At 38.1% G+C, this 14,972-nt stretch overlaps 1 protein-coding gene across 1 annotated transcript; it reads left to right on the top strand.

Annotated features, from left to right (window-relative positions):
• The first annotated feature begins 5,295 nt into the window (after positions 1-5,295).
• On the top strand, positions 5,296-14,695 carry CHDH (choline dehydrogenase). The gene is made up of 7 exons (XM_010179471.1): positions 5,296-6,095; positions 6,530-6,681; positions 10,634-10,763; positions 11,391-11,525; positions 12,522-12,664; positions 13,465-13,567; positions 14,214-14,695. The coding sequence occupies exons 1-7, from the start codon at positions 5,342-5,344 to the stop codon at positions 14,630-14,632; spliced, it is 1,836 nt and encodes a 611-aa protein (XP_010177773.1). The 5' UTR covers positions 5,296-5,341; the 3' UTR covers positions 14,633-14,695.
• Positions 14,696-14,972: the final 277 nt, after the last annotated feature.

Below are 14,972 nucleotides of genomic sequence, written 5' to 3'. Positions count from 1 at the left end.
GGAGCGCTGCCGGGTTTCCTGCGCAGGGCGTGTGTGTTAGTGGGGCCGAGGCCGCTGGGCTGAGGTGAAGCCCCTGGGAACTGTGAGGAGGAAGGGCCAGGGCAAAGCCGGAGAGGTGACTTCCTGGGTCTTTGTGAGGGGCAAGAGCCGCCGTAGGCGCCCCAAGACGGCCGCCTGCAGACCTGGAGAAATTCACAGCGCCCCAGACCGGCAGATTTAAGTTTGTTCATACAGGAGGAAATGGCAAGGTAAGTAGGCTCGAACAGTTTCAGAGTGGAAATGAAATTTACCACAGGATTTCTGTAAGGGAATTAACTTTTTTCATGGGTCTTTGTGAGGGGCAAGAGCCGCCGTAGGCGCCCCAAGACGGCCGCCTGCAGACCTGGAGAAATTCACAGCGCCCCAGACCGGCAGATTTAAGTTTGTTCATACAGGAGGAAATGGCAAGGTAAGTAGGCTCGAACAGTTTCAGAGTGGAAATGAAATTTACCACAGGATTTCTGTAAGGGAATTAACTTTTTTCACCAGTAGGACTGAAGGGAAAGTTAGCCCAAAACACTCCCACGGCAGATGAATGTAAAGTGAGTACACAGTTTGCAGCGGTGAAAACAAACAAGAGGTGCTTTAACTTGAGAAGCTGTTCCTCATTTGTCTTACACAGACCAGTCTGGCAGGATTTAGCAATGCAGTGCCATGCAGGGTAAATGTCCAGCAAAGATGCCATTGCTGTGCTGCACCATGTATTGTCCATGCTGTTGGATGTCTTCGGGAGAGTGTCATATTTTACATCTGCCAAAGAGGATATTATTGTTGTGGCCCTGACAAAATAGTACAGGGAGTAAAGTTTCAGCCACAGTGACCATCTCTTCTTAGTTCCAGGATCAGTTTAGAAGAGTAAGTGCAGGAAGACCATGTGTAGATGAGAGTAGGTATGGATCAACATGACAAAAAGAATTGTGCGTGGTAACTAGTGTTTTCGTCCATTCAATCCAACTATGTATGTTGGATTTAAATTAAATTGGAATTGTGTGATTTTTGACCTCTGCACTTCAGAACTGAAAAGCACAGGAATCTGTGAATCATCTACACGCTGATTCTCGAGTCACTTGAATATTATTACCAGGACACTGTTGACTGACTTCACTCCCTACTACCTCTTTGCAAGATGAAATTTCTCTCAAATGTTACCCTGCAAGTCCTGTTCCCTTTGGTGTAAAACTACAACAAAAAAAGCAAATAAAACATGAAATGACACCTAAAAATAAATCTGACAAACACATGGGGTGCAGTAGATTCAAAATGCTACTTCAGCCACTTCAATGGAACATTAGATCTAGATTTTTTGGCTGGTAATTCAGTCTTCTAGCCCAGGCAGTGGGTACCCTAACTAAAGGTATGTATTTTTGATAACTTGTTTCCAGTTTTATCAAAGAATGGGACAGCTCTGATTATAGTATAATAGTAATGATACCCAGTAACTTTTTTGGTTAAGCCACCTCATCCACCACAGAATCATTTTGTTACTGTCCATTTTTCAATATTTCCCACTATGCATGCAGGATACCTACCCTCTCTGTTGTTGACTGTGAGCCCATTAAATCTAGAAGTCTATGATTAAGGTCCATGGACCTTAGGACTTCTGTTTAGCTTTCTTACAGAGAGGGCAAGCAAACATAACTTTCTGTCTCCCTCTTCCTTTAATAAAAAATAAATTAAAAAACTCCCCAAACCCACCCAAACCAACAAAACAAAACTGTGACATAACGCGTTCTTGACCCTTCGCGTCTTTATTATCCTTTAGAGTCACACATGACCCCAAATCTTCATCTATGGAGTTACAGTGGTAGGTACTCAAGGGCTACATCTGGGTTAATTTCTTGTGTAAGCCTGATACTGCATTCAGAAATGTGTTACAATGATGCAAGGACCCCCAAACACAGAACTTCAGAACTCCACTGCCCACTTCTGGCTACTCATTGTACCATTAGCTATATTATTAAATTGTAGCAACAGAATTTTTCTGCTGAGATTACTCCTAATTTCCTAACTCTTTTAAAACCACTGTCTATCGACACTGCTCAATCTGTAAATATGTACTTTTAAAAATGAGCTCCAGATTCTGAAGCTCTGGTGCAATACAGTGAATATCTTTTATGTTGCTGGCATATGTATTTTTGCAGGTCTATTCACTGATTCCTGAGGAATATCTTATTACACTTTCATAAAGAGGTCATGATGCGTGAGAATCCAGGTAGAGAAATGCAGTAACATCCAGTAAGGCCCGAAAGACAACCTTTTCGTGGTGGTAAGTACAGAGCATTCCAGTAGAACCATGTTGTGTAAACGTCCCTATTTCTACGTATTTTGTTCTGACAGCCACTACAATATCTAGTAGAGCTAACCATAAAACTATAGTTTCTGACTGGGTAAATTGGGTCAGCTTCCCCAACACATCTCAGAGCCTCAGATGACTCTACCTATTGGGATAACAACTTGATTTTTCCAGCTACTGGAAAAAAACACATTCTTGCGGAAATACAGTTCTTAGGAAGGCTGCACAGGTTGTAAATTCTCCCTGGCAAATGGCCAGGCAAAATAAAGGGGAAGTTGAGAGTGAAGGTGCATTAAGTTACTTATTGACTGACATTATCTGGTTCAAAGAGGGACTCCTGCAAAATTCCACAAGACTGTCTTCCATAGAAGAGCGTGAACTGTGATAAACCCATGTACGGTCATAGAACTACATAGATTATTTTAGAGAGAAGTATCATCATGTTCTAATTCCAGGACTTCCGGATCTCAGTCCTTGATACCAATTCCTTCCATGCAAGGTTGAATTGGTCTACAAGTTTCAAAGTCTGCACATTTGAAAGACTCTTAACAAATTAGCTTTTAAAAGGGTCTAGACTTTAGTGTTAGGATTCTGGCATGAGGCAAGACACAAGCACTTAGTCCTGCAACATCAATGCTGCTTTTGGAGTGTCACTTGAGGTGGTATTTTCAGGAGCTCTGTAGCCGCTGTTTATGCCAGCTGTAGAACTGCAGGCTCCAGTACTACCAGAGTAAGTCAGTCTCTGGCTGAACATAATTCCAGGGATTCTGCAGAATCTACCCTCTTTACAGCCAACAACAGGTTGGTTGTAGGTTTAACAGCCAGCATTCAGGTTAGGAGGCACAGGAATATTAGATGGCATTATAGATCCCATGCCACAATAACCAGGCCAGTACTTGTTCCAGTCTGTAAACCCTACCTGTCTCAATAATAAGTGTTGACTATCTGTAGGACCAATATAAGGGTCCTACTTCCTCAGCAGTAGTTGATCACTTCACCTCATCATTTCGAATATCCACTAGAAAAAAAGAAACAACTTACATTATAGGGACAAAGTACCTTTCCCAGATTCTATCAACCTCACCAGCCACCTGCTGTTCCTGAAACAATAAAGTCCTGTAACCCACTAGATCTGCAGGTTAAACATAGATGCATCATGATTGTACCCCTCTTCATCACAAACAAATCAAAATCAAAGAAGTAAAAAACCTCTTTAACTTTGCATCTTCTTCTGCTGTATCACAGGAAATTGCCAAACTTTATTCCTGAGAAAGAATCCTTTAACATTCTCCACCTGTAAAAGACAACACCCACCTTCAGCTGGTATCAACTTTGGATTAGTCATGTGAGAATCAGCTGTGTGAGCTCTGGGGTCAGACCTGTCACCTGCATCCATTTTTTTTTAACAGAGCAAACTGTTCTCTATCATTGGCCGTTTGTTTTTCAGAAGTTTGAGGGCTTGTACAGCTATTACAATTTTTTTCTTAGATAAGAGTAAGACATGTATGGTTATTCCCATCCTTTTCCTGAGAGGAAAAAAAACCCCACTTTTGCCTAGGAGATTGTGTATCAAACTGTAAATAAATATAGTTGTATATGGACGACTTTTAACATCTATCAGGAACCTGCACCTGATTTTGCTAGAGTTGGGCCTTAAGGGCTCATGTGTGCTCTCGGAAACTGTACATTGTAGAGTTTCTCCTGAGAAAATTAGTACAGTTCTGTTCCACCTTTTAATAAGAAAAAGGTGATTATTTCAGCGATTCATTAAGACATACTTTCTTTTAGTGAAAAAAACCCCAGACATTTTACAAAGTACTGGATAATTATGAAACTCGAATGTATGAAAGTCAACACTAACAACCTAATTAATTTCTGAAAAAAAATAGATTTAACAAATAAATATGATATTCAAGATATTTCCAAAAGAAAGCTTGCTTATCCCTTTCAGATGGGCAGTGCATTATAGCGTAACAGCCTCTGGATAAGTTGCTGTCTCTAGAATCCAAGGCAACCGCTTAGATAAAAGCCAATTGGTCAGGGAGAAATACTGTTTACAGCCAAAGGATATCCATTTTCACTAATTGTTTATACCAAGACAAATGGTTTTAGAGGGAGAGAGCAAGAGAAACACATTTCAGACTGGCCAGCAGCATTGGTAACTGTGACACTTACATAGGCTACAAAAATCTTGCATTTAGTCCCTGTACCTGAACCTATGCAACACAGAGCTGAATCTATGTTGCTTGCAAGACTCTTCTGAAGGTAAAAAAAATGCCATTCCTACTCAGCCTAAGGATCTGGTGGTATTAGATTGTAACTGCTCAGAGCACTCCTGCAGGATCTGGTTTTAATAATAAGGTAGAAAGCCACAGATGAACAGATTTTGTCTTTGCTTATATTAGGAGACACACTTCGAAACCCTGCAGTTTTTCACCTCAGGGATAGCAGAAAATGAGTTTCACTGTTACACGTGTTTTATAGAGACATCCTAGATTTGATCTGGCAGATGCAACAGTATGCCTACTCTTAACTGCGATTGTGAATTAGCTGTGCAATATTACTGACTGTCACAGACTTACAGAGAAGTTTATAAAATTGTTTTTTTTCTTAAATTCTTACCTACTAGAGTCAAGTGAAGAGAGACTACAAGGTAAGCAAAGGTTTCCGCCCTTCATGGTTATGGTATATCTCAGGAACGAGAAGCAAATCAAAATAAGACTGTATATAATACAATATTATGTATGCCACTTGACTGCTGCTTAGACTGCATTAAAATAAGACAGCAAGTTTCAGAGTAAATGTTTATTGTTTTATTGGCACTGTTAACCTTTTGGATAGTGAGAATGGGGAAAGTATACCAGTTTTACCTGAAAATGACTGACATTTGAGAGGTCATACATTGTATTAATGCTTACATCTTAATTAGGATTTTTGTTTTGTTTTTTTTCTAGGATAAAACACTGGATTTTTGTTAGAAATTCTGCAAGAGTGATACTATCAGTAAAGATGTCATTCTTAATGAAAGTGGTTAAATGTTGCAGTCCTGTGAATGAAATGCACAGAGTAACAAGGACTCTGTTTAAAGCACATATATTAAAGAATGTATTTGGCATCAATGCACAACAATTGAAAATTTCACGTACATCATCTCAACTTAGTTCTGAAAAGGCAAAGTCTTATGCTTATGTCATTGTTGGAGCTGGATCAGCAGGGTGTGTATTAGCCAACAGGTTGACTGAAGACCCTCTCAATACTGTACTACTTTTGGAAGCAGGACCTAAAGATACCCTTCTAGGTAGTAAAAGGCTGATGTGGAAGATTCATATGCCTGCTGCATTAACGTACAACCTTTGTGATGAGAAATATAACTGGTATTACCACACAACATCACAAAAGCATATGGATAACCGAATTATGTACTGGCCCCGTGGTAGAGTGTGGGGTGGCTCCTCTTCTCTCAATGCTATGGTATACATTCGTGGGCATGCAGAAGATTATAATCGATGGAGCAGGGAAGGGGCGATAGGATGGGACTATGAACATTGCTTGCCCTATTTTAAGAAGGCACAGACCCATGAACTGGGGCCAGATCAGTACAGAGGTGGAAATGGACCCCTGTATGTGTCAAGAGGGAAAACAAACCATCCTCTTCATCATGCATTTCTGGAGGCAGCCCAGCAAGCTGGGTATCCCTTCACAAATGATATGAATGGCTATCAGCAAGAAGGATTTGGCTGGATGGACATGACTGTACACCAAGGTAAATCATAGAGAAGTCCTTAAGAAATTTGTATTCCTCACCTACTTCTGAAAGCATTTTGGAATATGGACATACAATCTGCATTGAATGCCATTTGGTTGTTTAGATTACTGAACAGCTATTGACACGCTTTATTTACACCCTCTTCATTTCACAGCAGCTTGCTATCAGCCTAGGGTCTCACGGGAAATTGCATTGGCATGCAAGTGTTGATTCACAGTTGAATTTGGGAAGGAGAATAGGTTTTCAGAATGTCATTATGAAATTGGCTATGTTAAAATAAAAACCTTAGTTATTATATCAAATCACATTTGCTTTGAATGCTATAAACTCTGAAAGCTTTCCCTCTGTAAACATCCTTAGAGTTATTGGCCAATATCTTGAAGACTACTGAGCATGACTATTTTGATGTTTAATGTAAATATACATTGTAGGTCAAAGATGGAGCACAGCTAGTGCTTACCTTCGCCCAGCCATATCACGCTCAAATCTGTCAGTTGCACAGAAGACACTTGTAACAAAAATCTTGTTTCAAGGAACAAAATGCATTGGTGTTGAGTATGTGAAAAATGGGCAAAAGAAAAAGGTAAGAGATTTTTATCTTCCAGTGTGAAAGGTATGAGTCAAAGCAAAATTGTTTTTAAAAAAAAGCTTTTATTAGAAGTAGCACTTCACTATGAAAAAGATCTGCTTTTCAGATGCTATGTTATCTCTTCCAGTATGTGATTCTTTGTCAGTTATTTTACAGTAGGTGATATTTCAGCTGTATCCATTTAGAGATTAACATCTCCATTATATTTCCATATACATTTTCTGGAACAGGCTGCCCAGAGAGGTTGTGGAGTCTCCTTCTCTGGAGACATTCAAAACCCGCCTGGACGCCTTCCTGTGTAACCTCATCTGGGTGTTCCTGCTCCGGCAGGGGGATTGGACTGGATGAGCTTTTGAGGTCCCTTCCAATCCTTAACATTCTGTGACTCTGTGATTCTGTGATTTTGGTACTGAGGGGACAAGCCAGACTCGATGTTGTGCAAGACTGTTGTGTAATGTTTCTGGCTAGAGCCTGTGGTGAAATCATGCACTGTCTCAGCATATTGACTAGTGTGCTGAAATGCTGATGTTTCTGAAAAACAGTTCAGAAAATGCTGTTCTGGCAGAGGAAAATCTATAAAAGCTAGATACTGAAATGTGAAAGGCTCAAGGGATAAATAATGAGTCATCCACTTCTACTTTGCTGTTATGTATTGAGTTTTGGGATAGTAATAATGGAACATAACGATGAAACATGCCTTGTGGTTGTTAGTGGAATGAATGCTTTTAGTCTCAGTCCCAACTTCCACTGAACATCTGATGATGTGGAAGGAAGCTTGAATTGCCATTACAACCCAACTCTGTGGATAAACAGTTCATTTTATGCAGCTTTCAATCCATTTGCTTTTATAAGAGCTAAAACATTCTAATTTCCCTTAATTCTTTACTACTGCAGCTGATTATGGAGTATGTAACTAGGAAATTACCTAAAAGAGACTTGTATGTTAATAACTTAAGATACTTAGTCACAAAAAATATAAAACAAAAACGGGAACAGTAATATCCTAAAGAGAGGAGAGTACAAATTTTGATGATTTGAGGTCAGTAAGGCTTACAAGAGTCAACAGACAAGTGTTCTGTGAGTGAACACCTACTAAAAGTTAAAATGCAACATAAATAAACTGTTCTTCCATTTTCTAATGCACAGAGCAACTCTGTTGTTTTCTAAGTGGACTGGTAATGATTTTAATAACAGTGTAAAATAAAAGTTGCAGAAAACAATTGATTTCATGAGCTATTAAATGTCTGTGAAAACAGTGTCTTTACTTGCTGTTCTTCTGCTGTTATAATGATGAATTTTGTTGAGTATCTTGGAGAGCTGATTACATATGATCAAAGACTTTTTGAATACTGGACCACTTTAATTGCAAAAATTCTTTAATTGCTATGGATTTTCATACATACTAATACAAGTATGAATTATACATCGTGAATGATACTTATTTATAGCATATATAATAAAAAGTACAACTGCAAAGTTGTATTTTCAAATCTTGTTTTCACCCCAAATATCAAAATTGCAGGTTCTGTCTGCTTTATTTTCTGGAAAATTTTATACCTGTCAGGATGGAAGGGCTAATAATTTTATTAAGGTATGAACATCAAGATGAAACACTTGGTTACACTAGTGTTTTTGTTCTCACAGCCTATTTTAGGTAGGATCTCTTTTACATCAGTCATCAGTAAAGTTAAAGGATCATCAAAACCCAATTCAAGCATGATTCACTAAGCCAGTGACTTAATTGTTACTTAAGTAGACATTGAGGTCCCAGAGAGCTCCCAGGACTCCATTAAGGTCTCTGACAAAAGTACAGAATGTAGACTGGACATTCCTGGAGTTTCTGAGTTCAGAATCAAGCAGAAAAGTATATTTAAAGGGCAAAAAGTTTTTAATATATCATAGACTAAATAACCCATAAAAATGTTCCAAAGTCTGTTTTTCCTCTTTGCATGTTAGCTTTAATCATAATGAAAGACTGTATATGGCCTAGGAATATCTGCAGTGCTGACTTTACAGTCAGCATAGACCAAATGAGCATCATTTGAACATCACCTGGAATAACCTGACTCCAGTTCTGTGTGTACCATAGAAAATATAAATAAGCTATATTTGTATAACATGCAAAATACAGACCTAGTTATTGAGTTACAGATATGCTGTGTATTAGTCTTGACATACTAATGACTGCCCAGAGCAAAACAATAATGAACAAAAAAATATCAACACTGGCTATCCATCACCAATATCAGATAAATAGTGTGGAAACAATTTATCTTACTACATTTTGATCTTACTACTACCAATAATCTCATTCACCGTTGTTCTGAGGGGTCATTCAAAAGGGACAGGATTATAAGTTAATATGCAAGTTGATATGCAAATACAAGTTAATATGCACTCCATGCTAATCACGTCACCATACTACAGGAAAAAATAGCACTTTTTTGTTGCTTTAGAAGATAAATGTCTCATCTAAAATAAAACCAAGCAACTACTCCTGATAGCACCTTACATTCTACAAAAGTGGAGAATGCCCATGAGCAATACCAGACATGTTTCCTTGAACCCACGTGGGTTTTGCTTGTTAATGACAGGAAGTTCAGGAGCATAATTGTGTGCCTCATCTATTTTTTTCTCACTGTGGCCACACTGATATATTGGAATTCACATACAAATGTCATAGTATTACTTCTGCAAATGTGTGTTGCTTTAAAACATTGGACTAGCTTAGGTAGCATTAGAATTTATATTAAATATAAATTGTTACTTTTTGTTTCTTCTGTGGTGCAGTTGTTCTTTCACAAAGACAGGTGAATCTTGAATCTTTTTTTTTTTTCTAACGTGCAAGAGTTATGATTCAGTTTGTAGCCAACTGCCCAGCTCAGTGTGTATACAAAGGATATCTTATATTTCAACAGACAACATACAAGTGCATCCAATGTGTGTATGTTTGTCTCATTGGAATAGAAGGGAATAATTTGAACAACGTTGGATTCATCTACATCATCCCCTTTCAAAACAGAAAGGGAGGGGTTTATCCATATTTTCATATTCCACACAATTTTCCCTTTTTTTTTTTTTAGTGAAAGGCACTAAGGGGTGTAGTTCTGATCCAAAATTTAAGAGATGTGGCAACAGGGAAGAGGTAGCCCCCAGATACAAATGACACAGATAAGACTTTTGGTATTGCTAAATGAGAATATTTTGGGGCAGAAATCCTTGGAAAGATGTGCCAAAGATACTTCCAGGTGCTAGAAAAAGAACTATCCAGCACAGAAAATGGAGTCAAAGGCAGAGGAACAGTTTAGCAGCCTATACCATGACCAGCTCAGGGCTTAGACTCAAACTGTTTGATGAAAATTCTCCCAGCAAAACAGAATTTTATATTTATATATATATATGTGCCTGCAAACAGTGTTTTCTCGGTAGTACTTTAGTGGTTGAGGGGCTTCTGAGGACTATGGTGAGCTAAGAAACTAAACATTAGTCTTGATTGAATTAAGAAAATAAGCTCTTGAGAGTTTTTGAGTTAGTAAGTCTCTGAATTCAGAATCTTCCTTAGCAGTTTCATTTTTCATTTACAAATGTTATTGAAGATGGAAGGGATGCGTTGCTGGCTGGTCCAAGTGTCACAGGTACTTTTTTCCTGGCAAGTGGCACAGGAGTTTATTGGCAGCCATGGAACTGACTGAGCTGAATGTTTGTGTGCCATACAGTTTGAACAGATTGTAAACATGAGAATGAATACAGAAATTATCAAAGCTTGATAATTTCCCTCTGCAGAAACTTCTGGTAAGACAGGGATATATTTAGAATGAGAAAAATGTGAGGGAAGAGTGTCCAATCTGGATCAAAATAGCATGTCTGAACAGAAGCCTTTGATGTGTTCCTTGCATTCAGATCAGGGTTAATAACGTTAAGACTTCTGTACTCATTTCTTTTTTAGGCTTTTTCCAGTAAAGAAGTTATTTTAAGTGGAGGTGCAATAAATTCTCCACAGCTGCTTATGTTGTCTGGGATTGGCAACGCGGATGATCTAAAAAAACTGGGGATCCCTGTTGTTTGCCATCTTCCTGGTAATTTTATTATTTCTTTTAATCTTACATCTTCATATGGATGCAGTTCAAAGACTGAAATGAAATGAATCCATGAAATTCAGTTGTCTTTATGTCAGGTTGTGTGGACTGAAACTGTTAAATATCAGTGGAAATATGCATTGATTTTAGAACTGAGCAGTAAATATCTGTATTTTCTTCACTACATTTGATAGTGAAAAATGCTACTGAGTACTTTTAAAGCAGCATGCTTAGAATTTGGAATGCTTTTAAATCCACAACAGCTTGTATAAACTTCCACTGTTATATATATTCAAAAATAGAAGGAATGACATGAACTTTTCATTTAAACTATAAAAGCTAGTACTGTCATATCTGGCAATTTTAGAACAAGTGATATGCCTGCCTTTTTTTTTAAATTTTCATTCTAGTTATGCTATTTTTATGTAAATCCTTATTATGACATGAGCAAAAGGCTGATATGACTCACGGTCTTGGCCTTAGTCATGACTGCCCTTGTAAGAGGTTAATTTAGTTTCCATTTATGCTGTTTTCTGGTTGCAAATGTTGTGTATAATTGTTCTGTGTGACATAACTTTTCTTTTTCTCCCTTTCTTCTCCCTCCTCCATCCTTCTGCTTCCCCCCAGGAGTAGGCCAGAACCTTCAAGATCATTTAGAAGTGTACGTCCAGCAAAAGTGCACCAAACCCATTACGCTATATAATGCACAAAAGCCAGTTAACATGGTGAGGATTGGACTAGAATGGCTTTGGAAGTTTACAGGTATGAAACAAAAGTAACTTGCAGATAGGCTTGAACAATTCCTTTTTTTTTTTTTAAATCAGAATCTTTTCAGTTCTCTCTCAGGTAACAAGGGAGGTTTCTACATGCTGTTTTTAACATTTTTACATCTGTAATTTTAAGAAGAATTATAAATTTAAAAATCTTAGCGGTACTGAGAAAAGCTGTTGTAAAAAAAGGAAGAAAAAATTCTATTTGAAATAGATACCATGTCAGTAAAAATGTATTGTTGAGCTGAATTAAGTTTTCTCTGTAATTGCCTTAAAATAATTAGTTTATTGCTCTGATCAGAACCCTTTAGGCTTGGGTGTAAATCAGAAGGGACTTTTGTTGAAATGACACACTAATTTTACAGTAACCCAGCTATAAGTTGTGCCTTAAAAAGAATCTGTGAATGTAATCCTTGAAATCCGTAACTTAGGCTGGGTATATGCATGGCTTTTTACCATGCAAGTAAATATTGATGGCTTACTCATGGTTTTAAATAGATGTGAAAATAACATAGTATGAGGAGCGTTGCAGGCTCTTCATCTTTCCCCTTCAGGTGGTCACTGTGGATGGCTCTGGCTATTACATGTGACTGATGGGATATCTATACTGCACATCACAGAGCATGCAGTGCAGTAATATCAGGATACTGCAGTCGGTTCCCTCCACACCTGTTAGGATTCTGGGACCAAATCTGCTTCTGGAGTTACACCTCAGTCCTGCCAGTTACACTGAAATAACTGTAGTGTGCTACTCTTAAATAAGCAGGGTTTGCAAAGTTATGCATACTTACATTTATCTGGTGATTACAAAGCAGATGACAGTGATGTATATTATTTAAATTACAAGCTGTGCATAATGGATTTGTATTCCTTGCCATTTCCACTGTATATATGAATTCATAGTAGTAATAACAAGGGTTAAATAGAAGTGGATTTCTTGCCTTTCTGAGGTCTTCTAACAGCATTTTCTCTCTCATTTACACTCTAGGTGAGGGAGCCACTGCCCACTTAGAATCTGGTGGCTTTATCCGAAGTGAACCAGGGGTTACTCACCCCAACATTCAGTTCCACTTTCTTCCTTCTCAGGTGATTGATCATGGTCGAGTTGCTTCCACAATGGAAGCTTATCAGGTGAGTTGTTGAAAAGCATATTCCAACAATGTTCTGTAGCAATTAGCAAGGAGGCTTACGCTTCATTATAAGCATTGATAATTTGTCTATATACTGACAAATATTTTGTTCACTGTGATACAAAATAACTGGCTTAATTTCCTTCACTGAGGAAAAAAACATGAGCTTGTTATTTGAGATTGCTACCAAAATTATATTACTTTTTATCTCTGGGAAAGTAGGAAAGTATTGATCTGCTGTTTAAGTATTTGCAGTACTGAAGTGCCGAAATGCTACCGTGCTAGATGCAGTACAAAACGAAACCCAGGTGTTTCCTGTTCCACTGCAGTGTAGACAGAGGTTTAAGCTAGAATGAGGCCACGCATTTATTCATTGACACGAATCCAAGCCCCATTTTAGACTATGATCTTGATCCAGAAGTCTGTGCTAATCCTGGGGAGCTGTCACTGAATATACATATTTCTTCTTGCTAATCTTTTTTCTTCAGTGATGATAGTAATTTGGTCTGATTGCTGGTTGTATTAGAATGCTCTGCTACTGCTAAATTGGAATGATTGTATTTTAAATTAAAATAATAGCTGAGTTGATAAGACAGGTATATGCCCTTCCCCTTATGGAATATCATGCTTACAACAAATTTATATAAAATGGAAAAATGTTCAATGGCATTTTCCAATCTCTTCCTAATGTTTGCATTTGTTCAATTTGTAAAGACTGTCCAAATTGCATAAAAAAAGTCATACTGAGTTTGGAAATACATCTGGTGGGATTGTGTCATGAGCATAGTTTGGGTGTTGCAGGTCCATGTGGGACCCATGAGGAGCACGAGTGTGGGCTGGCTAAAGCTGAAGAGTACAGACCCAAATGACCATCCTATCATTGAGCCTAACTACATGTCAACAGGTAAATGCAGCCTCTCCTTGCTCTGTGTTGTGGTTTAGGGCTGGGCTGGCCACTAAATCCTAGTTAGTTCTATTTAGCTCAAACCAGGACACTCTGATGTCAGCTCATTTCCTGCCTGTTTCAGTAACAGACTTTCGTATCTACTCAACACCAGTTCAGAAGTGTTGGTTGGTGCACTGCTATTTATTTCTCGTTTATAAAAGTCAGTATCAAAAGAGGCTATTGTGAAAAGCACTGTATAAACTAAAAAGAATTCCCTGTTTCGGATGCAGTCAAAGTTCCTAGTGTTTGCTGCACCATGCTCTTCACTTCATCCCCTCCTCTGCTTGTGAAGGAATGGATTGTGTTTGCTTCTTTGTGCTGAGACTGGTGCCCTTGGCTCGACAGTAGGTGTGGTGAAATATAAAGCAGTTCTTCATAGCTCACCTATTCCCTTCTGGGATTGTGCAATATAAGTGACAGTTCTGTTCACAGTGAATGTAAATATCAGTGGCTTTGAAAAAAACCCTACTTTATTATGGCTTTCAGCAATAAGTGAGAGACTTTCCCCCCAGCCTTTTTTATTTTATGCTTTTTGGTTATGAATTCTGTACATATTACTAAATTAAGAGTGTATTTACAGTTCTTTTATTTTCTTTCCATACAGAAAGAGACATTCGGGAATTCCGCCAGTGTGTCAAATTGACCAGAGAGATCTTTGCTCAGAAAGCTTTTGAAAAATTTCGTGGGCCTGAAATTCAACCAGGAAACAATGTTCAATCTGACAAAGAAATAGATACTTTCATAAGGCAGAAGGCTGATAGTGCTTATCATCCTTCCTGCACTTGTAAAATGGGTCAGCTTTCAGATGGCACTGCTGTAGTTGATCCCCAAACAAAAGTAATTGGCGTTGAAAACTTGAGAATAGTAGATGCTTCAATAATGCCCAGTGTTGTTAGTGGAAATTTGAATGCCCCAACTATTATGATAGCAGAGAAAGCTGCAGATATAATTAAGGGCCTCCCATCGCTTCAGGAGAAAAATGTTCCGGTATATAAGCCCAAGACCTTGGAAACACAGCGATAAACTTATGTTCTCGTCCTCTCACAGCTTTTGCTACTTAGGCTTTCATTAGCATATTGGTATCTCATACTGAACATACCAACAAAATAAATACCATGCAAAACAACATATCCTATTAAAATAGCTATTAATTTGAACTATTCTCTTATATTAGACTACCTATTCTTTTTTTCTTTTAATTCAGTTGACTTAAGCTGCTTATTTGAGTTAAACATGACCTTCTGTGGTCCAGTTGAAATTTTCTGTTGAAGTTATCTCTAAATAACAAGACAGTTGTGCACATAAGCCAAAAATACTGTATAGTTGCATGAGGAATGGAAGAGATGAATGTGTGCTATTTTGA

Source organism: Mesitornis unicolor, unplaced genomic scaffold (assembly GCF_000695765.1).
Source record: "Mesitornis unicolor isolate BGI_N332 unplaced genomic scaffold, ASM69576v1 scaffold8232, whole genome shotgun sequence".
In the NCBI taxonomy this organism is placed as follows: domain Eukaryota; kingdom Metazoa; phylum Chordata; class Aves; order Mesitornithiformes; family Mesitornithidae; genus Mesitornis; species Mesitornis unicolor.
Note: the sequence above shows the minus strand (reverse complement) of the source record. Positions and strands in the feature narration are given on the sequence as shown.

Coding starts and splice junctions, on each gene's coding strand:
- CHDH (XM_010179471.1), top strand. CDS start 5,342: ATGTCATTCTTAATGAAAGTGGTTAAATGTTGCAGTCCTGTGAATGAA. Junction 10,764..11,390: donor TGTTGTTTGCCATCTTCCTG/GTAATTTTATTA, acceptor GCTTCCCCCCAG/GAGTAGGCCAGAACCTTCAA. Junction 12,665..13,464: donor CCACAATGGAAGCTTATCAG/GTGAGTTGTTGA, acceptor TGGGTGTTGCAG/GTCCATGTGGGACCCATGAG.